Source organism: Macaca thibetana, chromosome 7 (genome assembly GCF_024542745.1).
Source record: "Macaca thibetana thibetana isolate TM-01 chromosome 7, ASM2454274v1, whole genome shotgun sequence".
NCBI classification, from domain to species: domain Eukaryota; kingdom Metazoa; phylum Chordata; class Mammalia; order Primates; family Cercopithecidae; genus Macaca; species Macaca thibetana.
Genome location: NC_065584.1, coordinates 117,184,974 through 117,208,299, shown reverse-complemented (window position 1 = coordinate 117,208,299; position 23,326 = coordinate 117,184,974). Strand labels below are relative to the sequence as shown.

At 39.9% G+C, this 23,326-nt stretch overlaps 1 protein-coding gene across 1 annotated transcript in view; it reads left to right on the top strand.

The window, feature by feature from the left end:
- FMN1 (formin 1) overlaps positions 1–20,169 on the top strand; it is a 385,063-nt gene extending 364,894 nt beyond the window's left edge. Inside the window, 2 exon segments of the mRNA XM_050799309.1 lie at positions 9,005–9,089; positions 11,577–20,169. Coding sequence (XP_050655266.1) covers positions 9,005–9,089; positions 11,577–11,621 — 130 coding nt within the window. The 3' untranslated portion in view covers positions 11,622–20,169.
- The last annotated feature ends 3,157 nt before the right edge of the window (positions 20,170–23,326 follow it).

The following is a 23,326-nucleotide window of genomic DNA, read 5'->3' as shown; positions in this document are numbered from 1 at the left end:
ATTCAGCCTAGAATATTTCTAAATTACTTATCTGTGGGACTCCTGACAGCTCCTGCCTTGGGCAGAGATGCAGCAGGGGGCTGCCTGGGTAGGATGATTTGAGGGGCGCCAGAGAGGCTCCCTACTCCAGACAATCTTCCCTGTTTCCTCACCCCTTTGTTCCAGTCACCCGTGCAAACAGGCTGTCAGTGCTAGTTTTTGGTGAGACTCCGTAGGTGGTATAGGTTTCAAAACCAAAAGAGGGGGGAGTTGGCATCTGCTAGCACATGCATGTCTTCATTATCAGGATTGGAAATGTCTTCCAAAGACTAATGCATTTCAATTAAATTTGGAAATTTATGACACAGGGCTGATTTCAGTTTTCAAACTGTCTCCCAGACTACTCTCCCTAAATGAGGAAATGAATGCGATGCTGTTACCTTTCACTCTGCACCTAAATCGCTAGGTCGGCCCTGGGTGTTATGTCTACTAAGTGCAGAGTGATTGGCTTTAACTGATCATGCATTCCAGGGCAAGTCCAGGGCTCCCCAACTTCAACTCCCCTGTGGCCCAGGGGAGAAGCTCTGCAAACGGAAGAGGCCTTTGTTCTGCAATTAATCATTTGAAGTCAAAGTATGTTTGGGTACTACAAGTGATAGCTCACAAAAGCTATGAAGTGGCTGATCTGTGTAGCTGGTGAAATGCAGTCTCTAAGAGAAGTTTTTTACTTTTAAATAGGAAAATATCTTAGGAATAGAGTAGGGAAAATTGTCAGATTTAGATTTGACAAAGTACACAATTGGACAAAATAGAAGTAATATGCTAATTTATCATGGAATTTTGTTTTGTTTTGTTTTGTTTTAAGAGACAAGGTCTCACTCTTTTGCCCAGGCTAGAATGCAGTGGTGTCATCATAGTAACCTCCAATTCCTGGGATCAAGTGATCCTCCTGCGTCAGCCTCCTGACTAGTTAGGACTACAGGCACACATCATCATGCCCAACTCATTTTTTTAAAAAGCATTTTTTAGTACAGAGGTCTTGCTATATTGCCCAGGCTGGCCTTGAACTCCTAGCCTCAAGCAGTCCTCCTGCCTCAGCCTCCCAAAGCACTGGAATTACAGGTGTGAGCCACCACGCCCAACTGGAATAACTTTTAAAGGCTAAATTCTGGTGTGTTAGGAGCTAAGCCTAAGATTACTTTGTACTCATATTCTTTCTTTCCTGCTGGTCTGTTTTATCATGGCTGCTAGTGAAACTGACCTGGGAGGCACAGGCAGTGGTTGGTGCCAGAGTGGTCAGAGCCAAAGGTCAGATGGGAGAGTGTGTCTGTGTAAGTATGTGGCCCTGTTGGCCTGCCTGGGATACATGAACTTGGGGTTATCGTTTATGGCTCTTTTCTCTTAGTTTTATTTTTCTACCCTTTGAAAACATTCCACATAGGCTAGTCAGTGATGTTTTCATCAGCTGCTGCAGCAAGGAAAAAGCTTCCCTTTAAATTGAGAAGTCAATGAATTTGGTTTTTTTTTATTTCTTATTAACAGTAGAGAGTGACTTTACTTATTTCATTGACTTTTATAGCAATTAACCATGTGCGATAGTTATGTCAGGAATTCGGAAATGCCTCATGAGTGAATGTTGTCAAGAAGGATAGAAATGAGAGTGGTCCTCACAGCCCTGGTCAGGGCTCTGTGATCGCACTTATTTAGAACCAAAGTTGGACATTAGTCCCTTTTCGCCTGGAGAAGCAATTTGTCTCTGTGAACTGGAGTCCGTACCTTGTGTAGACTCGAGGAGTATCAAAAGACCTGAACAAACTATGTAGAGTGGACAGAACCTTACTTCTGATGTTCAGGCTACCACGCAGTGGTTGGAGGGATGGCTGGACTTAGCCATATCCCTCTGAAAGCATATTTAAAACAGCGCTTACGGTGTTAATACCATCTATGCTTCAGGTAAGCCTAATGAGGAAAAGATCAAAATGTTGCCCTCAGTCTTCTCTATTCAAAGTGCCATAAACCATGTGATATTGAGCTTTCTGAGGCAAGAAAGCCATTTCCACGATGCCCTGAAGTCTATGTGCTATTCCCTGTATCTTGGCCTGATGTGACTTAGTTCAAAGCTGCAAGGAGATCATGGCAAAGGAGTGAATATTCACTCCTTGTTGTATTTCATCCTTGAAGCTCTTTATACCCCTTTTCTGACTTTTTCTTCTGAAGGGAGACCGTAGGAGTGTCATTATTTGGTCATAGAAGCTGTCCCTGGTAATGACTGGTAAGGCAAAGCTATGTTGGGTAGTCAGACCAGTGAGTCATTTATTTTACAGGTGTGATCTTCAGTGAGGGCCAATACCTTTTCTGTACCAAGGAAACCTTATTCACCATTCCAAAGGACCACAGGCCAGAATTGACTGAGCCAGTTGCAAAAATGTATTTTTTGCATGTTCCTTTGTTTATCATGTTACTCCATGTATTTTTGAACAGTCATGAGAATGAAGAGCTCTTGCATTTATTAGAGAGATTCTGAACTCCTGTCTTTACATTTAGTGGTGCAGCACTTGGACCTTCAGTTTTTTTCATCCTTTTTTTTAGGGAACGTGGACATTCCCTGTGGCATACTGACTTAAAGGCACATTACCTGTTGGTGCACATATGCCTCTAGCCTGTAGAAAGCCCACAGTATGCCATAGGCTCTCCCAAAAGATGAGGCTGTAACAGTGCAGAGCCTAAATCTCTAAAAAGAAAGGCATGCTACTTTTTGAACATAGTTCACCTAGCTGCCTGTAACCCCTGCTCCGTGATGAGTTGAAGAAAAAAAAAATGATTTTGTAGTGGTTCTAATGTGAAAGCAAAGGTTACAGTCAACTTCTTTTTTTTTTTTTTTTTTTTTTAATTTTTTTAATTTTTTGAGACAGTCTCACTCTGTCACCCAGGCTGGAGTGCAGTGGCACAATCTCAGCTCACTGCAAGCCCCACCTCCCGGGTTCACGCCGTTCTCCTGCCTCAGCCCCCCAAGTAGCTGGGACTACAGGCACCCACCACCACACCCGGCTAATTTTTTGTATTTTTAGTAGAGACGGGGATTTACTGTATTAGCCAGGATGGTCTCAATCTCCTGATCTCGTGATCCGCCCATCTCGGCCTCCCAAAGTGCTGGGATTACAGGCGTGAGCCACTGTGTCTGACCAGGTTATAATCAACTACAGAGGCAAGAGTAGGCAAGAACATCTGAGGACATGACTCACTTTCTCATCTCATACTTGTGTCTTTCCTCAGTAGTTGGCAGCACTTGGTATTTACCGGGGCTCCCAGTAACTCCTTAGGGAGCATATGCATGATAGAAGGAGGAAAAGATTAAGTTTTCAAAAATTTTACTGAGACATTTATGAATTGAGAATATGTGTGTTCTTTCTCTGACATGTTTGTATGTTTTTTTCCTATATTTCCAAATTATTTTGTAAGGATTGCCATATAACCTTTATTTTTTTTTTTATTTTTATCAATACAGGAGGTACATAAATTTGTACAGGTTTGTTACACGGATATATTTCATAGTGGCAGGGTTTGGGCTTCTAGTGTATCCATCACCTGAAGAGTGAACCTTGTACCCAAAAGGTTATTTGTTGACCCTTACTGTCTTCCCACTCTCCTCCCTTTCTAATAATCCCCAGTGTCTGTTATTTCCCTCTATATGTCCATGTGTAACCACTGTTTAGCTCCCACTTACAAGTGAGACCATGCAGTATTTGATTTTCTCTTTCTGAGTTATTTCACTTAGGATAATGGTCTGAAGCTCCATCAGTGTTGCTGCCATGGACATGATTTCATTCTTTTTGTGACTGCATAGTATTTCATGGTGTAGGTGATCCACATTTTCTTTGTCCAGTCACCTACCGATGGACATTAGAGCCGACATCTAGGCCAGAAACAAAAATAAGTCCACAAACAGTGAGGAGGTTGAGCATGGATGCCGCTAGAAACTGTCTAACCAGCAAATTTTCTTTGATTAAATGCAAAAAGCCCTTACCTCGTAAGTGGGAGAGAGAAATTCCAGACTTGGGACAAAGTTACATGACCTCCCTGAGTCCTAGTCTCCTTGTGGGCAAAGTAATGTGGATACTTTTCAGTATCTTGGAATCTATACATAAGATGACATGTGTAAATATTTAGCACATTTGGGTGGCCTTGAGCATCTTTTCTTTTTCCTTATTTAAGACTCAGTCAGCTAATCAGTAACTGGAACTATACTTCTAAATGTTTTTATAGTTTTTTCCCAAGGATAAATGCAAAAAGCAATCATTTTATAACTCTGAGTATTTACTAAACATTTAAACTGTTCAAGGCAGAAAAACAAAAGTTATCAATGCATGTCATTTGTCACATAGATGCTAAGAACTGACTTGTGCATGGTACAGTGCTGGGTAAAGGAACAAGGAGAGGTCCCAAATATGGATAAGTCCTGCTCATTGTCCTCAAGTCATTCCAATGGTTTAAGAAAAATAAGACACCTACTCAGTTCTAAGATGAAATGCCTTAAGTACCTTAAGAGAGGCACAAAGTGCTTTGTCACTTAAGAAAAGAGCAATTACTTCTGGCTAAGAGAGATGAAGGAAGCTTTCGTGACTTTGACACTTAAGCTGTAAACAGAAGCATGGGAAGAATTTGAATGCATGGAAATGACTAGACAGTCATTGGGGGAACAGTAAAAGCAAGATGCAAAGGTGAGAAAAAGCCATGTGCAAAGAATGTAAGGCGTTTGGGTGGGTCATGGAACACATGGAGTGAGGTGAAGGAAAAGAGGCTTGATCAGTAACCACATATAGTACTTTCTTTAATTTTTATAGCAACACTGTTATTAGGTGTGGTATTATTCACACTTTTAAGAGATGAGGAAGTTGAGGTTCAGGGGATTACGTGATTTCTCCAAAGATACTCAGCTAATTAAACCGGCCTACTATGAATACAATAGATCTGGGTCTGAAGAGGTAAGATAGACAAGTAAACTAGGTTTATAACGGGGAGATTGGATTGCCAATCCAAAATCATAAGATTTTGGATCCTATGATATAGTCCAGGAATTGGCAAACTGCAGCCTCTGAGCCAGATCTGGCCCACTACGAGTATTTGTCAATAAAATCTGTTAGAACAGGGCATTGCCTGGTTGTTGATGTATTTGTCTGATGGCTACTTTCACACTGCAACAGCAGAATTAATTTATTGTCCAGTGCACAAGTAAGAATGTTGAATTCATTGTCACTAACCTGTGCCTGTGGGTGGGGAGATGCGATTACTAAAACTGTGTTTTAAGCAAATTGTATAACATTAGCTAGATAAAGAGCTAAGCTACTCAGCCACTTACAGATGCCAACAAGTATGTGATTAATATTAAGCAAGGTATTTTTTATTTGAAGCATGGAAGAAAAAGCATATTTTTTAAATGTCTCAGTTGATCTTTAAGTATTTACTCTTTTGAAGATTTTTTTTGAAGAAATTTTAAAAATAAAAATACAAAAGAACATATCACACCCATGTTCCCACTACCTAGAATTATAACTATTAACATTCATTATATATTCTTTAAGATTTTAAATTTAAAAGTGAAGTATTACAGATAAAATGAAATTCTACTTGGCATGTTATTGGCGGTGTCATTCTCTTCCCAGATCTTTCTAGCAATAACCTCTGTCATGAAATTATTGAGTATCTTTCTAGTCTATTTTGAATACTTTGATATGTGTGTATCCGTATATAAATACAGATAGATGTTTGTATGTATGGGTTCAATTTAAAATTATACGCACAATGTAGCATACTGCCTGCAAAGTAGCAATAGCAGCTTACATTTATTCGCTATTACCACCTGCCGGGAGCTGCACTGCTGTTACAGGACCCCACCACTTTGGCTCAGGGGTTTCCTCACTGTGGTTGCCAGAAAGATGTTACAGGAAAGCAGTCTCGATTCAGACCCCGAAGAGAGGGTTCTTGGATCTCACACAAGAAAGAATACAGAGCGAGTCCGTAGAGTACAGGGAAGGCAAGTTTATCAGGAAAGCAAAGGAATAAAAGAATGGCTACTCCATAGGCAGAGCACCCTGCGAGCTGTTGGCTGCCCACTTTTATGGTTATTTTTTGATGATATGCTAAATAAGAGATAGATTATTCATGCCTCCCCTTTTTAAGATCATGTAGGGTAACTTCCTGACTGTTGCCATGACATTTGTAAACTGTCTTAGCACTAATGGGAGTGTAGCAGTAAGGATGACCAGAGGTCACTACGTGGCCATCTTGGTTTTGGCCAGTTTGGGCCAACTTCTTTACTGCAACCTATTTTATCAGCAAGGTCTTCATGACCTGTGTCTTGTGCTGACCTCCTGTCTCTTCCTGTGACTTAGAATGCCTTAGCCATCTGGGAATGTAGCCCACTAGGTTTCAGCCTCATTTTACCCAGCTTCTGTTCAAGATGGAGTTGGTCTGGTTCACATGCTTCTGACACTGTCTCAGTCCTCTCATTGATCCTATGTAGCATGCAGTATTGCTGTCAAGTATTTTTTAAGAAATAAGGCCCACAGAGAGTTCTCTTCTGTAGAGTCACACAGTTAATAAGTGATAGGGCTGAGAATTAATTCTGCAGTCAGACTTTGGAGCCTGAGCTCTTGACCATCATCATAGATGGCCTGTTCACTGTGTCACTGCAGGATTCTTCACTCTCTCAATATCATGTCTCTGATACCTGTGCTGGTTGAATTCATAGATCTAGTTCATTCCTTCTCACTGTTTTACCCTATTCTGTTGAATGAATACTGTACATAAGCAGCATTGCACATTGCATGGTGGTTAAGACCTAAGAAATGGGAATAGTCAAAGTTCCTGTCTCACAGAGTTGTTGTGAAAATTAAGTTTAATTCAAATACAGTAGGTAGAACAGCACCTGGTACAGATTAAGTACCCAGTAAATGTTGCTGTTTGCTATTGTCATATATCTGTTACCCATTGAAACTATTCATTAGGATGTCTGCAGTTTTCATGATTGCGTGTATTGCCACAGTGAAAGCTCCGTGTCTGTCTGTTATTCTTTTTGGTGTCTCCCTACAAGAAAACTTGACGGCTTGTAGAGTGTACGTGCTTCCAGTTTTACTTGATATTGCCAAACCCCGCTACACCAATTTCTTCTCCCTAGTGCCCTGTGTGGCACCTCCCATTCCCCTGCATCCTCACAAACAGTTAATATTGTCTAAATATTTACGTTTGCCAACCTGATGGGTAAGAAATACTATCATGCTGAATTAATGAATTTTTAATAAATTTTCTTGAGATAGAATTTACATATTGCAAAATTCACCCTTTTAAAGTGTACAATTCAGTACACATTAGTATCACTTCACCACACAGTGGTTTTTAGTATGTTCACAAGGGTGTGCAACCATTACCTCTATCAGATTTTAGAGGAAATCGTTGACTGGTTAGCAATAACTCCCCATTTTCCCCTGCATGGGCAAACCCATGGTTTTGCTAATCTACTTTCTGTATGGATTTGCCTATTCTGAACACTTCATATAAATGGAGTCATGTGTTTTTGTGATTGGCTTCTTTCACTTAGCACAACGTTTTTGAGGTACATCCATGTCATAGCATGTATCAGCAAATTCATTCCTTTTTATGGCTCAATAATATTCCATTGTATGGATATACCGCATTTCATTTATCCATCAGGTGATGGAAATTTGGTTGCTTCTACTCTTGACTATCACAAATAATGGTTCTATAAACATTCATATGCAAATTTTTATATAGACATCTTTTCAATTTTCTTAGTCATACATATATTTATGTGCCTAGCAGTGGAATTGCTGGGTCATATGGTAATTCTGTGCCTAACATTTTGGAAAACGGCCAAACTGTTTTCCAAAGCAACGGTGTAATTCTACAATCACATCAGTGTATGAGGGTTCCAATGTCTTCACGTCTTCATCTCTAGTATTTGTTACTGTCTTTCTTTCTGATTCTAGCCATCCTAGTGGATGTGAAGTGGTATCCCATTGTGGTTTTGATTTGTGTTTCCTGATTACCAGTGACGTTGAGCATCTTTTGTACGTGCTTATTGACCATGTGTATGTCAGCTTTGGAGAAATGTCTATTCCAATCCCTTGTCCATTTTTAGAGGAGGGGGTATAATTTGTCTTCTTATTTGAATTGTAGGAGTTCTTTATGTGTTCCGGACACAAGTCTCTATCAGGTATATGATTTAAAAATATTTTTCCCATTCTGGAGGCGGAGGTTGCAGTGAGCCAGGATCACGCCTCTGCATTGCAACCTGGGCGACAGAGCAAGACTCCATCTCAAAAAAAAAAAAAAATATATATATATATATATATATATAAAAGTCTATATTTATATATATTATAAATATATTATTATATATTATATATAAATAAGTATATGTATATATTATATATAATATATTAAGTTTATGTATTATGTATTATATATAATGTATAAATATATTTTTCAAATGGGAAAAAGATAACCTACAGAATGAAAAAGATATATATTTATATATTTTTTCCCATTCTGTAGGTTATCTTTTTTCCCATTCTGTAGGTTATCACATCTTAATTGATGTGAAATGGTGAATTTTAATATTTGTGGTTTCACATTTCGTCAGAACTTCATTCTTCAAAATCATCTCATTATCTGCTAAGTGGATCACAAGCCAGATAACACTGAAGTAAATCGTGCTCTGTGCAGTGGTGGTCCACCCGTCAGAAACTACCACATTGTTCACAGAAACAGTCTTCAGCTGGTGGAGAAAATTCAGTTTTGATAAAGCAGAGAAACCTTCACACCTAATTAGGGTTTGAATTTAATAACAAAAAGCATTGAAAAAACATTTCAGTATTTTCAAATTGCTGATGGATTAATTCAAAAGCATTTGGGTTTATGTTTAACCTGCCTTAACTCTTTCTTCTTTCCTTCTCCCTCTTCCTTTCTTTTCCCTGTCTCCCCTGTCTTTTCCCTATTTCTATTTCAGATTGAAAATGGCTCAGGAATCAGTCAGCAAGTTGACTTCAGAGAAGAAAGTGGAGACAAAGAAAATCAATCCCACTGCTAGCCTGGTGAGATATATTTTTCAACATAACCTAACGATTGTCATGCAAATTGAGTTGCACCCAGGAAGGGCTAAAACTCAGAGAAGAAACGTAGTATCCAGAGTCTCAGTTCCCATCCCAGAGTAGCATATGGTTTAAAAAAAAAAAAGGTATGTGTGGGTGGAGGTACAAAACATAGCTTTATATGTTTTTCCTGTAAACTCAACATAGGTCATTTCTGATAAACCAAATTTAGTCAGTTGCCATTTCACATCCTTCCACACCCTACGCACAGTACAATCACCCTTATCTCAAAGTATCTTTCTCTCAAAATGTTTAAATATACTCATTCTCTTCATTTGCTTTTCCCCATCAAAGAAAGAGGCAGGGATTCTCCTATTGATAGTTGGGAAATTTGAAGTGCGGAAAGATACAGGCTCCCCAGAGTCACTTGGCAAGTGGATAACAAAAACCAGGACCAGATTCTTGGTCTCCTGACATCTCCCCCTGTGCTGGAAAGCAGCAGTCTCCCCAGACTTCCTAGATTTGAGGCTGCATTGTCCTCCAAAGGCCAGTTTTCAATAGAGATCACAGTGAATCTCCACCTAGGTGTTACAGACAATAGTCAGAGGAGCTACAGGGTTAAGATCCCAGGATGTTGAGAATGAAATGGCCTGGGTTCAGAGCACAGCTCTGCCACTTACATAGTTGTAAAACCTTAGTCAAGTTACTTTGTTTCTTTCTTTTCCATGAAAAGAGCATATTACTTTTCCTTTGGGGTTATTTTGAGAAAACTGAGAAAAGACGTGTAAAATGCCTAACACACAATAAGAGCTCAATAAATATTAGTTGTTTTTCTTGTTGCTGTGAATTGCAGCTGCTTTGGTTGACCCTGCAATGGGGAATGGCGATGAGTGGGGAATGGCGATGAGTGGGAAGTGGAAGTATCACCCTTCTGTCTCGGATTTTTCAAACCCTACTCTCTCTGGACCCTGATGTCCCACAACTACTTACTTTATCCTTTTAGATTGTTAGTACTTTTTTGCTGGATGCTTCAAATCCTTTGAAAATCTAAGTGGGATCTAAGTTATAAAGTGAGATTATTTCTGTTGATTGACCATGATGTTTCTCCCAGCAACCCCATGAGCAGCTAAATGAATGTTGCATGAGGCTGATGAACGAGAAATGGAGAAGTCCGGGCTGCACAGCCTGGCTGGTAAAGCGATGGTCGAGTACATGGTCCCTACCTAACCAGACATGTCCTCTGTGCCCATTTAATGGGATATTTAGGACATTCATTTGTATGATTTTCAGTGGCAGTCGGCTGAACCCTGATTTTTATCTTCCTCCTCCATGAGCCTCTCCCTCTTCCTCCAGACCTTTTATTTGGGCTTCTATCCAGACTTTTACAGCCAAGCCTGTTCCCCCAAGGCAGAGAGAATGGAGTCAGCCATGTAGACAAAAACGGTGGGTTTACCACCTCCCCTGTGAACAAGCTCCCAGTTGTGATCCTGGGCTTGTGGCGGTTGCTTATTTTATTGTCTGTACGGGTGGGTGGAAATTAGAGAAGAGCTTGTAAGCTGATTCCTGATTAAATTTCCCAAGTTAGGGATGGAGTCCAAATTTAGGATGGGTGTCGACAAATCATCAACTTAAGTTTATATCTAGGCCAATTTAGTAATTCATTGCAGCATCATACCTCATAGCTCATCAGCAGCCAAGGATCCATTCTCAAAGGCTTCTCTCTCTGCATCTGCTCATTCTCCCTTTTCCACTTTAGCCTTCTATTTGCCCTTCTCTAAGAGCAGATACACTATCCTTACCATACTCATGTGTTTACTTCCCTAATGTCACAGATACCATGAGGGTCCGTGTTTCTGTGTAGTGTGCTCCTGTTTATTTTTACATCTTCCCAGCAGATGTCCATGTTCTTCCCTTTAGAAGGCAGTCCCTGAGGAGGAAGCTCAGCGAATGAAGAGCATAACATCCATGGCAAATCGGGAACTTCTGCCATTCTGCAGAGACTAAATCTGGTCATCCCCCATTTTGCATGGCTTTTCTTGAGTTCTGCCAAGTTGATCATTGGCAGATACATTGAACTTGGAAACAGTAATTTTTTTCATATCTTCTTGAGCATTCTCTTAATTCCATCAGTGGGCCAGAGGTGGGGACGGAAGGGGTCCTTGAGTAACACTACAAAGTTAGGGTCTTTGTCACAAAAGAAGAGAACAGAAAAGACCACCCTGGCACGGTAGAGGCCCGTGTTTTAGATGGATGTAGTTAGTAGATTGGCTGGTTATTGATTTCTTGTTTGTTTGTTTTCTGGTGAGTAAGGGTGATAGGTAGGGAGGGGCAGATAACTAAGAGCTTAGGGAAAGAGCAGTGGAGGTCCTCTCATTTCTAGGCCGTTTGGCACAATTCCGGAAACTCAGCATTCTAGACCAGAATTTGAGAAATGTATCAAAACTTGAGAAAGATGAAAGAAATGATATATTCATTTTTCTTCCTTAACAGAAAGAAAGACTGCGTCAGAAGGAAGCCAGTGTGACCACCAACTAAGAGGAAGACGCATGGAAATGATGGCGCTAGAGATGGAGGACTGACCTTGCACGCATACTCTTTGTGACCACAGGTTGCAGGACGTTCTTGAAAGATGTGTCACTAAATGTTTGTTTTGCTCATCTCTTTCTGAGGTCATCTGCAGAGAGTGCCCCATGCCTTCTTTAAGAAGTCTCACATTCAGCCACAGGAACAATGGAAAACTATTTAAGGGAACATTGCAGAAATATTTGATGACTGTTTCCTGTCGAAGCCCAAAGTCCACTCTGTTGTAAGACCAGAAGAAATACCACAGTTTTCCCAAAAATTTTTTAAGAGCTGAGATTTCCAGCTTTATAACCAAAGCTTGATATAGGTCACATTGTCACAGAGGAGAGAAAGGAGCATTGAGGACAGTTGCCTTGGGAGAGTTCAAAGTCTTTGTCGTTACACGCTGCTGTTTTGATTATTGGTCTTAGTTTTGATCCTGTTGCAGCAAAATCCTGCAGCATCTTTCTCTCCAACGTTGCAACTCACCAAAACTATTTTTGAAGAGGTCCAAGAACACGTATTTTCCAGACTAGAAAAACGATTTTTTGTTGTTATGGTTTACGTAATGAAAAAGAGAAAAACAGAATCGTACCTGGGTGGAGAGAGGGAGACATACAGCCATAAACTTCATCCTGGAGAACAAGTTACCATGCAAGGAGTCGACGTCAGTTATTAAGTGAGGCCCATTCTTGTTTTTACATCAGTCCTTAGTGGTTTTCTGGGCCAGCAGAAATTCTGCATCCCAGCTCCCTGGAGAAACTGTAATACCTGAGCAAGCATAGCCTTGGGGTCAGAGAACCTGCTTGGACAAGAGACCCAGCGGCAGAGCACCTTTCACATTTTGGACCGTTCATGAATGGGCGATGTGTTGACATGCAGCTGAGTTCTACGTCATGTCCTGTGACTTTACAGCTGCACCCCCCGCCCGACCGTCCCCAGGAGGCAGTTTCCAGACAGGAGAGCAAATGCAACTCACAGCCCCCGCTCATGACCTTGGCTGATAGGCATGTGAAGTAGGGTGAAGCAGGACTCTTTAATGTCAAAAAAAAAAAAAGGGTAGAAAAAAGATTCCTTACATCAAAATGAAAAGGAGGTAATTACATTAATAGAAATCTTCAGGTGGAATGTTATTCATAGGCAGCTTTTTCTGACCCTGGCTCTTGAGTCACATAAGGAAACCACCTTGGACCTCTCTGATACTTTTGTCCTTAATCCACCTCTGAATTTATCTTGTGACGGGTGAAGAAAGAGGTGAGGGGTGAAGAAAGAGGACTGGAGATGAATTGAGAATATGTTCAAAGACTCATTTTAGGCCTTGAAGAAAGAGAGGCTGAGCTTTCTCCTCCAGTTGGTGGAGGACAGTCCAGAGATGGGCAGGAATCTTAAATTTCTTCCCAATCCAGCCATCACATGTGGCGTGCCCCTTGCCCCAGCATCTTTCCAGAACCCTTGGACTTGCCAGGTGCCTGAGCATCTTCCCAGGATATGCCTGCCAGCCAGCAGCCCCTCAGGAATGCTTCTATAACAGATCCAGTAATGAAAACAGCACCATATCCTAATCTAATGTCAGCTTCGGGAATGAAGACTGTGGTCAGGATCAAATCAAGTCACAGAAGCCATATTCATGCAGGTGCTAACCGCCTCTTCTACTGGTGCAACTGAAAGGAATATGGTAACACGTTGGATTTTTAAAATTCACAATGAAGGAATGAGACAAGCAAAATAGAAAAGCCGAGAAGGAACATGCATGACTAAAAAGGCTTGAAGTTGCTTGTGAGCAAGAAGCTTTTTATGCTGCTTTCTTAGTTTCTCTTCGTTTTCACTTAACTCTGAAGACAACCAAAAGAACTGATCAATTAAAAACGAATTCCACTTACAGCCATCCTATGCTCCTTCTAGTGTTACCATGCACAGGAAAAGTGCCAGTTTTACCCATGCCATAGAAATCAGCTCTGAGTTCTGTGGGGCCAGCAGATGTCTAAATCCTTATAGGCTTGATGGTGAGAGCAACAGGAGGTTTTCAGTGGAGTCACTGCTGTCCACTTTGGTCTCTAAATAGGATGCTCATGAGAAATCAGTGAAGGTAAGCAGGGCTGCCACTGTGGCCACGTCACCCTGCCAGGAACCAGTGCTGAAGAATAATGAGTGAGAATGCTTAATTTGAGAGTTAGACAAATGCAGCCCACTTTGGATTTCATCCTAGTGAACAGACTAAAACTGCAGTAAAATACCTATTTCTACAAAGCAAGGTTTGCCTGCCTTGGTTGGGGAAACCTAGTGGTTTTGTCACGCTAGTCAATGTATTATGTTGGTGTTTTAAGACACCATGGCAGAACCTTCATTATTCTCACCTGTTCTGAACCCTGCGTCATATATCTGGGATGCCCCCTCCCAAGTCCACCAATGTACCACATTGCTGACACGGCCTTCATTTTTAACTCAAATTGATGCTCAGTAAAGGTCAATGACAGTTTGTTCAAGGAAGTTCATCTAGAATAATCTGGAGGCCTTGAAAATGATCTCTCTAAAATGCTGTCGAGCTTGTATTTAGGGCGGCAGGAGAGTCTGAACTTTCTGGAGAGGAGGTGATCGGGATGCCATTCGGCAGCTTGAGCACATCCAGCCAGCAGGCTTTAAGTGGCTGTTCTAGGCATAGCCCTCCCTGAACTAGAAAGGAGAGTAACCAGTGTTGCTAGCTGTGTCTAACCAGACACTCACACCTGACTTACTAGTAACTCTAAGAACCCTTAACTTACAAACAACTTTGTCTCCTCGTAGACAAAATTTATTAAATCTGAGGACACAGTTTGACAATAGTTCAGATTCTTGCATGAGCAATCGACAAGCATCAGAGCACGCAATATCCTAAGTTACATAAATTGCACAAAGTATATCATAAATCACACTATAGGTATGTTAGGTAAAAAGCATCAGGCCCATGAAGTATCAAAAACCAGGTTAGGAGGTGTGCTGTATGGCTTTCACTTCAAGAAGTGGCAGCTTATTGGGGAAAAAGAAGTAAGAAAAAGTGTGGCCAAGCAGAAGTGAATGTTTATGATGACAGTGGGGGGCCCAGAGGTCATAGGTGATGGCCCTACTGCCCAACAGTTGCCTTTTGAATCCTATGTTGATGACGGTGTCTTCCTGCACACTCACTGCGACTTACTCAGGAATTACGGAGAAAGGTTATCTGAAACCTGAGAAGTGGAATAAGGAAACCCAGTGGTGCTATCACACCTTTAAATGTTCTAGCCAAAACAAATTGCCAGTATGGTTAAGGAATGGAATATCAGATGGCATATGCGGTCTCCCCTCCTCTCCCCTATCAAGGACAGTAGAAGCTGCAAACCTCTTCTCAGCCTCCTTCAGGCACCTCCTGTTTTCATAAGTACCATAAAGAATGGTGTTTCTTAAGTGAAAAGTTCAGATACTGCTGGTAAAGAAACTGGAAAAAACTGAAGGAAGGAATAAAACATGGTAGTATTAACACCTCCAGTAAGATAAGTCATTGGTATGGTTTTTCTAAGGGACACAGTGAGAGGTAGCAGAAGAAATACGTGTATTTTGGGTGAAGGTTTGCCTATTGGCCTGGGATTGCACATTCTCTTTACATTATGCTGTCTGCAACAGAGAAATTTTCATTTGAATGATATTCTTCCTTTCTTGAAAGTTATATGTCCTCATTTCTATTTCTGCTTCTCCCTTGGCCAGTATCATTGATGCAGATCATTGCATGCAACAGCACAGCAAACTGCACCAAGTCAGTGTGTGAAGGGGACTTTGCAATGCACGCTTGCAGGCTCTCTTTCCGGGAACCAGGCTGTAACATTGACGGGGGAACCTCTTTGCTCCCTGACATACAAAATTGGTCGATTTTATAGTACTCACCTCCACCCATAAAAACAACAAAGATAAAATCAATTTGAAGCTTGATATGATGAGAAGGAAGAAGTCCAAAAATATATAGCTTCCCCCCCATATCTAATCCAAATATTAAATATCTGATTTTATAAAGTAGTTTAAATTGTCTTTTTAAATTGCTAACAAGAAGCATCAGTTATATTTGAGCTTCATTTTTCTTTTATCCTGTCTGTTCTAATAAAAGTGGCCAAAAGGTGGCGAGGAAAGAAAAAGCTTCCACTTTTCAAAAATTTTTTTGTATTAGTTATTTTATCTTTAGGTACCCTGCAACTGAAGAGAGTGGAGAGAATAAAGAAATGAACTTTCATTCATGTCTGCTACTTTGTCTTCATAAAGAAATCTGCAACACAGATGAAACCAGTCTGTGTGGCCAAGCTGATAGGATTTGAAAAGAGTGGATACTTTTTAGCCTTTCCAGAATGCAAATAATTTGTTGCATATATTTCCATTTTCCAGCTATAGAGAGAAACAATCTAGCTGCCTGGAAACTGTTATTAGTACAGAAGTGGCTTAAAGAAAACACCTTCGAATAGTCCACTCAGCAGATCTGTCTTCTTTAGACTTACATAATGATACTCATATCTCCATTAGCGATTGCATCCAGGCATAACCAGGCTCAGTTACACAGCTTGTATGTGACCGGGAAGCCCATTTTGTGTCATTTCTGCACACCTGTCCTCTGTTGACACCTTATTAGAGACACTGCATTTTGGTTTCACAGTTCTTCATCTCCCTTCCCAAGGAATGGGCACTCTACCAAACTCTTCCAGATCAGTGCTTTGTTAGGAAGTGATGAGTTTTAACATGTCCAATTTGAAGCCTTGTCCAATTCTGTATCCTTATTTGTTCCGAGACTCTTAACCAATACTGTGATATAAAGTTCGCATTTGGGAGACTTGTGTAGTTAACAACTTACTTGGAAATAAGAAGATACTAAAATGGTGGCTAGCTAACTCTGTCTCTTAAGCTACTGTGCAATTTCTACTAATGGAGAGATGAGGGAAGCAAATTAAGCTTCATTCAGTAGGTCTGCTGTCTGGTAGAACTTACGGAACTCATTTTCTCCTCTATCCCCAGCCCTTCTCCTCACTACTCTGGTGATAACCAGGGGCATAGACCTTTTCTCTCTTACCCTTCTCTTCTCTGATAGGTTGGTTTCCTTCAGTCAACAGCTCACGTGAACTCCAGACTTTATTCTGTATTACATCTCTGAAGTTCTTGATCTGGGGAAGAGTGACTTTTACTCCATTTTTATATGAAGGTAGTAGATATAGCCATCAATTTATTTTTCTACATTCCCTCTAACCTTATGTAACTATCTATTTTTAAATCTTCTCTTAAATATACTGAGAATCTCTAGTCTGTCTCCTTTTCTAAAGGCTGATCCAACTACACTTGTGGGCCATTTTTCCAAGCTTTGCATGAAACTTGATAACATTGGACCAGCAAAATGCTAAAGAGACTATAGTTTCAGGCAGCAAATCACATCCAAAGAATTTGGCGTGAATTAACCTCTGCCACACTATAGCTATCACATAGGCTGAACATTTTCCTAAATTCTACCTGTGCAGACACTGAGGGGCTCTCTACCTTTGAAACTATGAGAATGTCTTAAATGAATATGAATATTTCTCTCCATCTACATAGTATGAGCTGCCAATGCATTATCTTATACTTAGTACATCAAGAAGGAAATCAGATGTTTTCAGGCACACGTTAGCAATGGTTTGTTAACGTCCTTGGCAAGTAGTTTAAATTGTGTACTTTCCTTCATTGTTCTCTTCAGGGACTTTCTTCCACTTTCCTGTCATGAAACTGCTGTATTTTTGATGGTTCAACTGGGTTCGCTTTCCAGATCTGTCTTCCTAAAATGAAAGGTTAGTCCCGTAGACCACTGGCTATTCAGGGAATGACTCTACCTCCCCATGACAAGGATGATAAGTGTTCAGGGATGAACCTGGAAACTCTTAGCATGGAGTTTGAATTCCAGATTTCTTTATAGGAGATGTATAAAAAGGAGTTTATAGCATACAAAAATTATACTGCTCTTCCCAATAAGGGACTAAAAGGACATTTGAAATCTTTATACTTTAGATGTTTTTGTGAGTTACAAATATCTCCTCCTTTTTTCTCTCTTCATGCTAACTTGTCTGTAGGTAAAATCTTATTTCTTCATACATCGGGCCACAAGGCATAAGGAAGGTAACTCAGCCCCACCGAGATTGTGTTCTGCATAATCTGAAAGGCTTCTATTTCTATTGAAAAATCCATGAGCGAGAGGGAAAGCGTAGTAACAATTCTCCTGTTTGCTCACAATGACACAAATAGGTTTTGGGGATCTACCTAAGGGATAGGTCTACAACAAAACTACTAATTTTATAATTCTGCAATTCTATAATTTCCCGAGGCATAAGTAATATGACCCTACTGTCAGCTAGATGGCTAATCTTCAAAGAGTGTATGTATTAATAAAAAGGATTTCCCTTTAAAGAACTAATCTAAAATACTTCTAAAAAGGCAGAAACTTTTAAAATTAGAAATTGGATAATTTTTAATCTTTAAGAATCTTTAGAGAAAACGTTGATTTATCATAGTCTTTTTCTTTCATTGAGTTTTCATTTAGACTAGCATGGCAAGCAGGGTGGCCTTGGACTTTGATTTAGGGGATTGCGCTTTGGCCTGGAAAATAAGCACTGGCCTGCATGCCTAGAACCTAAGTGACGGCAGTCAGCATCCTAGTGTGTATCAGACCTAGCAGAAATGTAAATTATTTCAAGTACTTTAGTTTTCTTAGTGATACCCTGGACCCTGGATGCAGCTTTCTAAAGTGTGTCTGATCCATGCAGTTATATGTCTTCATAGAGCTGGGGCCTTGTGAGGTTGCAAGCAATGGGAAGAGCAAGAAAAAAAGGATGCATGGAGGGGAAAAATTTGAACGAAGCTAATGCAATGTTTTGCTGATAGATTACGTTGTTAGGGAGCTGGTGATTTTTTGCCATGGTTGTATCCTGGACAGCTTTTTGTGGAAGTTCAAGACATCTGTATTAGGCAAATGTGAGTGCCCATGATCTTGTATTGATCAGTGCCAGACAATGTACTGGGAAAGCAGGTACCCCAGTGAAGCTGGTCTATACTTGGTTTAACAGCTCCAACAATTTCAGATCCATGGGGCTGCTTGTCCATAGACCCTGTTTACTCCATGCCTGTTCAAAAGTCATTATGACTTCTAGCTTTGTTTCACTTTCTCCTTTCAATACTTCTGTTCCAGCTTCCTTTTCCTTCGTATTCCATGGCTATTTTTTTTTTCTTTCTTTACAGTTTCTCCCAGACCCAGATTTTTTCACCTCTCTGCATCATAGACAACTGAATATCTCCCTTGGCCCCTCCTCCCTCCCCTCACACCCTGTGCTCCATCCATTCCTCAGCCGTTTGGACAGGGAGCCCCGCTGTCACCAAGGAGCCCATGTGAGACACACTGCTGTGACTGCCTCTTGTTAATGTCAGCATCACCTCATCACTTAAGCAAAAAGGAAAATCCATAAAAGAGATGGAAAATACGTCTCTTTTTATTTTACTTTATTTTAAGAAGGTTGGGCAGGGTGGCGGGGGGGGTGTTAATCTAGGCCTTCTCAAGTTTTCATAGATTTTACTTTAATTAAGGCCATTCTCTTGATAAATTTGTACATCAGAGCAGGTCACCAGCTATGATGTTCAGAAGGCCAAATTTTTGAATCTCAAGCAACTCTGCTGCTGGACAAATTGACTTAATTCTGTGCAGGCAAAAACACTTTGAATCATAAGGCTTTTTATTGCCACTCCATTCTTACTACTACTCATGATTCAAACATCTACCCCTATTCTGAATCAGGATGTTGACACTTTTTGGTTATTTTCAGATGAACAGTAACTGCTACACTCTTGAAAGCACTTAAAGTGTAAGCGTGTCCTAAATAGCCATTTAACCTGGTAAAACATTGGCTTTTCTGTTTAGTTAAGTATTAGACCAATCTGTAGATATAATCTGAAAGGATTTTAGGCAGTCATGAAGACAATTGGGGAGAGGAGAAGGCCCTTTAAAAGACATGAAACCTTACGTGCTCTTGGATATTTGTAAGCATAATAAGCTCATTGGATTCAGGTATTTTCCCTTTGCGTTTTTAAAAACATGTATTTCTGATTTGTTTGCATATTTAATTTTGTCAAAGCTGAGAAATGCTCATGAGTTGAATTTATAAATGTCATTTGCAACCAAATGAAGTATTTATTTTTAAAAAGAAAAGGTGAAGGAACCAATACTGATTTGTACATAATAAAAATATGTGTGCGTATTATATATATATATTTTTTTTTCCTCGACAGTACTTGGTCACCATATCAAGTGTATTTTTGTATATAATATATATTGATTAGAAAAATGTCAATTGTCTAGTCAAAAAATTCTCTGTGATAGATTATATTTATCCTAATCTGTTGATACCTCTGTTAATTTGTTTTAAGAGATAGAATTATATTTTTTGGAATTTACAGAGAATTGCATTCATGACTTTCAATTGTAAATATGCTAAGGGTATTTTAATAAATCTTGGTTTCATGTCCATCTGGTATGCAATGCAGATTTGTTTTCAGGAGGCATGTAAAGCAATCTCCCAGTAGTACTGTAATGTGGATAATAGCTGTCATTTCTAACTTGTATTACCACTCAAGTACACTGTTACTTCTGAGCTGCAAGAGCTGGGTCTGAGGAAGTCTATCACTGGTATTTCCTTTTTTCTCCCATTTCTACCCTTTCAACTGTGGGCAACTTGGCCAGGCATTGAAGGCTAACAACCAACAGACAAAACCAGCCAGGCATTAGGCTTACCCAAAAGCAACACTGCTTGAATATAAATTGCCCAAGGGACGGGGCACGAAGAGATTGGTGACTTCAGGCTATGGGTTGAAAACAATAAACTAGAGAAACAGAATAGAAACATGATTGTATGTATTATCTTAGCACACGGTGCACATTATTTTCAAGGAATAATATGAAGCATGCAGGTATTTTATAAACATAAAACCAAAACACTTTAAGCAAAACACTCTTCTATTTAAATACAAAGGTAATTGTGTTCTTTAATTAATACATTTCTTTGGTGTTCCTGAATGCCATACACTCTAGAGTTCTAGATATTTGCTGCAGTATACCCTATCATGTATAGCAATGTTTAATGAACAGACAGTTATTATCTAGGAAGACATTTCACCACTACAAAATCTTCTAAATCATAGTCAATGAGCTGCAAAAAATCTTTGGACATTGGAGAAAATCTCTCAGTAAAACTGCTGAAGTTCAAGGGAATTGCTAAAAATCACAGTGTTGGTGAACACTTCAAGACTAGAACCCGGATTTTTTGACACTAAGGTCAAAGTCCTTCCAACTGATGGATTCATTCATCAAATTAGACTGCTCTCTCCTTCAAAATACTCTTATCATGGAGAAATATTCCAGAACTATTTGAAAAGAAGAATCCAAAGGCTGCTAACATTTTTAAGAAACATTATTAGGGTTGTGTTCTGAATTACAACACCCATGTGAGGGTAGAGGCCTGGGTGTCATAAAGACTTTGGAAAAAATACCAGCACACCATAGGAAGAATCTCATTTCTGGTCTAACCAAGATTTATTCTCCCCTGCTCAGTTAATGAGTATACATTTTTGCCTAGTCTTTAAATAGTCTATGAAGCTGATGCTCCAACTAACATCTGTTTTTGTGTTTTGTGTTCCTGTAACAGAATACCTGAGAATGGTCAATTTATAAACAGAAATCTGTTGTCTAACAGTTCTAGAGACTGAGAAGTCCAATATGGCACCAGCATCTGGCAAGGACCTTCTTGCTGCATCATCACATGGCAGAAGGCAAAAGGCCACAGAGGCAAGGGGGGCCCTAGCGTTTTTCATAACTGCATTAATCCCACCCATGAAGATGAAGCCCTCATAGCCTCATCACTTCTTAAAGGTCCCATGTCTTAATACTGTTACAATGGCAATTAAACTTTAACATGAGTTTTAGAAGGGACATTCAAACCATAGCACAGGTTTTTAATCCCTGAGGCTAAATCTTCTCCTCCAGATCAGCTGCCCACTTTCACCTTGCTGTGAGTGTCATTACGGAAATAAAAGACTTTACAGTTCTCCACTGGCCCTTCATGCACATGAGATGCCACTGAGTCCAAATCTTCTGAAGGTAATGTCTGCTTCATGCCCATCATTGTGTAATGATAAATAGTAGGAGAAAATAACTTTATTAGTTATTAATTGCTGTATAACAAAATACCCCAAAATTTTAGTGCATTAATGCAACAATATTACTCATTTCTCTTGGCTTTTGTTGATCAAGAGTTTGAGAAGGGCTCAGCTGTACTATTCTCACTTGGAGTGTCTCATAAGGTTGTAGCAATATGTTTATTGACATATCTGTCATCTAAACATCATAACATGTTTATCAACATATCTGTCAACATCTAAAAAAATTATTAATATGAGTCTGTTATCATCTGAAAACTGGATGGCTTGAGTGGGACTGGAAGATGCACTTTCCAGTTAGCTGACTCAGCTGGCAAGTTGGTGCTGGCTCTAAGCTGGAAGCCTCAGTTCCTCTCCACATGGCCCCGTCTTGAGTGGTCCAAAGTGAAACATGTAATGTTCTTTCTGACCAAAGCTCAGAAGCTGGTCAGTTTCATCATATTAAGCTATTTATAAATCATCTGTGCAGATTGGGGAAGTGAGGAACTAGACTCTACCTCTTGATGGAAGAATGTCAATGCCACATTGTAAGAGCATGTAAGATGGGATGTCTATTGGTGAGACCATCTTTGGAAAATACAATCTGTCACAGCAGCTTGCCCCGTGTTTTTCTCTCTAGTCTTTCTCCTCCTTCCCTTGTTCTAATTTTTGTCCTAAAACTAGGTTTTAGATTTCTTTTTCAAAATTTTTCCCACTTTTCCCCAAATCTTCCCTCCCTCAATCTGCATATTGGAGCATTGACATGTTTGTCTTGCCTCTCTGGAATAGAGGCACTCTTTACCTTGAAGAAAGTGAAATGTATCCTAACTAGTGGAGGAAATAACTGACTTTATATTTTATAAGTGACTTTACAAACACTGATTGAGAAAAGAAGGACTCAAAGATGATCCTAGGATTTTACTTTAAAATCATAAGCCTGTATTGTTTATCATATGTCTAGGAAAGATGATGATCCCTGCTAAAGCTGGGTCTTGGCCAGTAAGTAAATGAAATCACACCTTTTCAGTGGCTTGAAATATTCCATTGACTATTATAATAATAGTATATATGTATTAATATAATGGAATATTATTCAGCCTTAAAAAAGAATGAAATTTCAACACATGCTACATGAATGAACCTTGAAGATGTGATACTAAGTGAAATAAGCCAGTCACAAAAGGACAAATATTGCATGGCCCATGATATGGTTTGGCTGTGTCCCCACCCAAATCTCACCTTGAATTGTAATAATCTCCACATGTCAAGGACGGGGCCAGGTGGAGATAATTGAATCATGGGTGCGGTTCCCCCATACTGTTCTCATGGTAGTGAGTAAGTCTCATGGGATCTGATGGTTTTATAAATGGGAGTTCCCCTGCATATGCTTTCTTGCCTGCTGCCAGGTAAGATGTGCCTTTGCTCTTCCTTTGCCTTGCACCATGATTGTGAGGCCTCCCCAGCTATGTGGAACTGTTCCTTTAAAGAGTCCA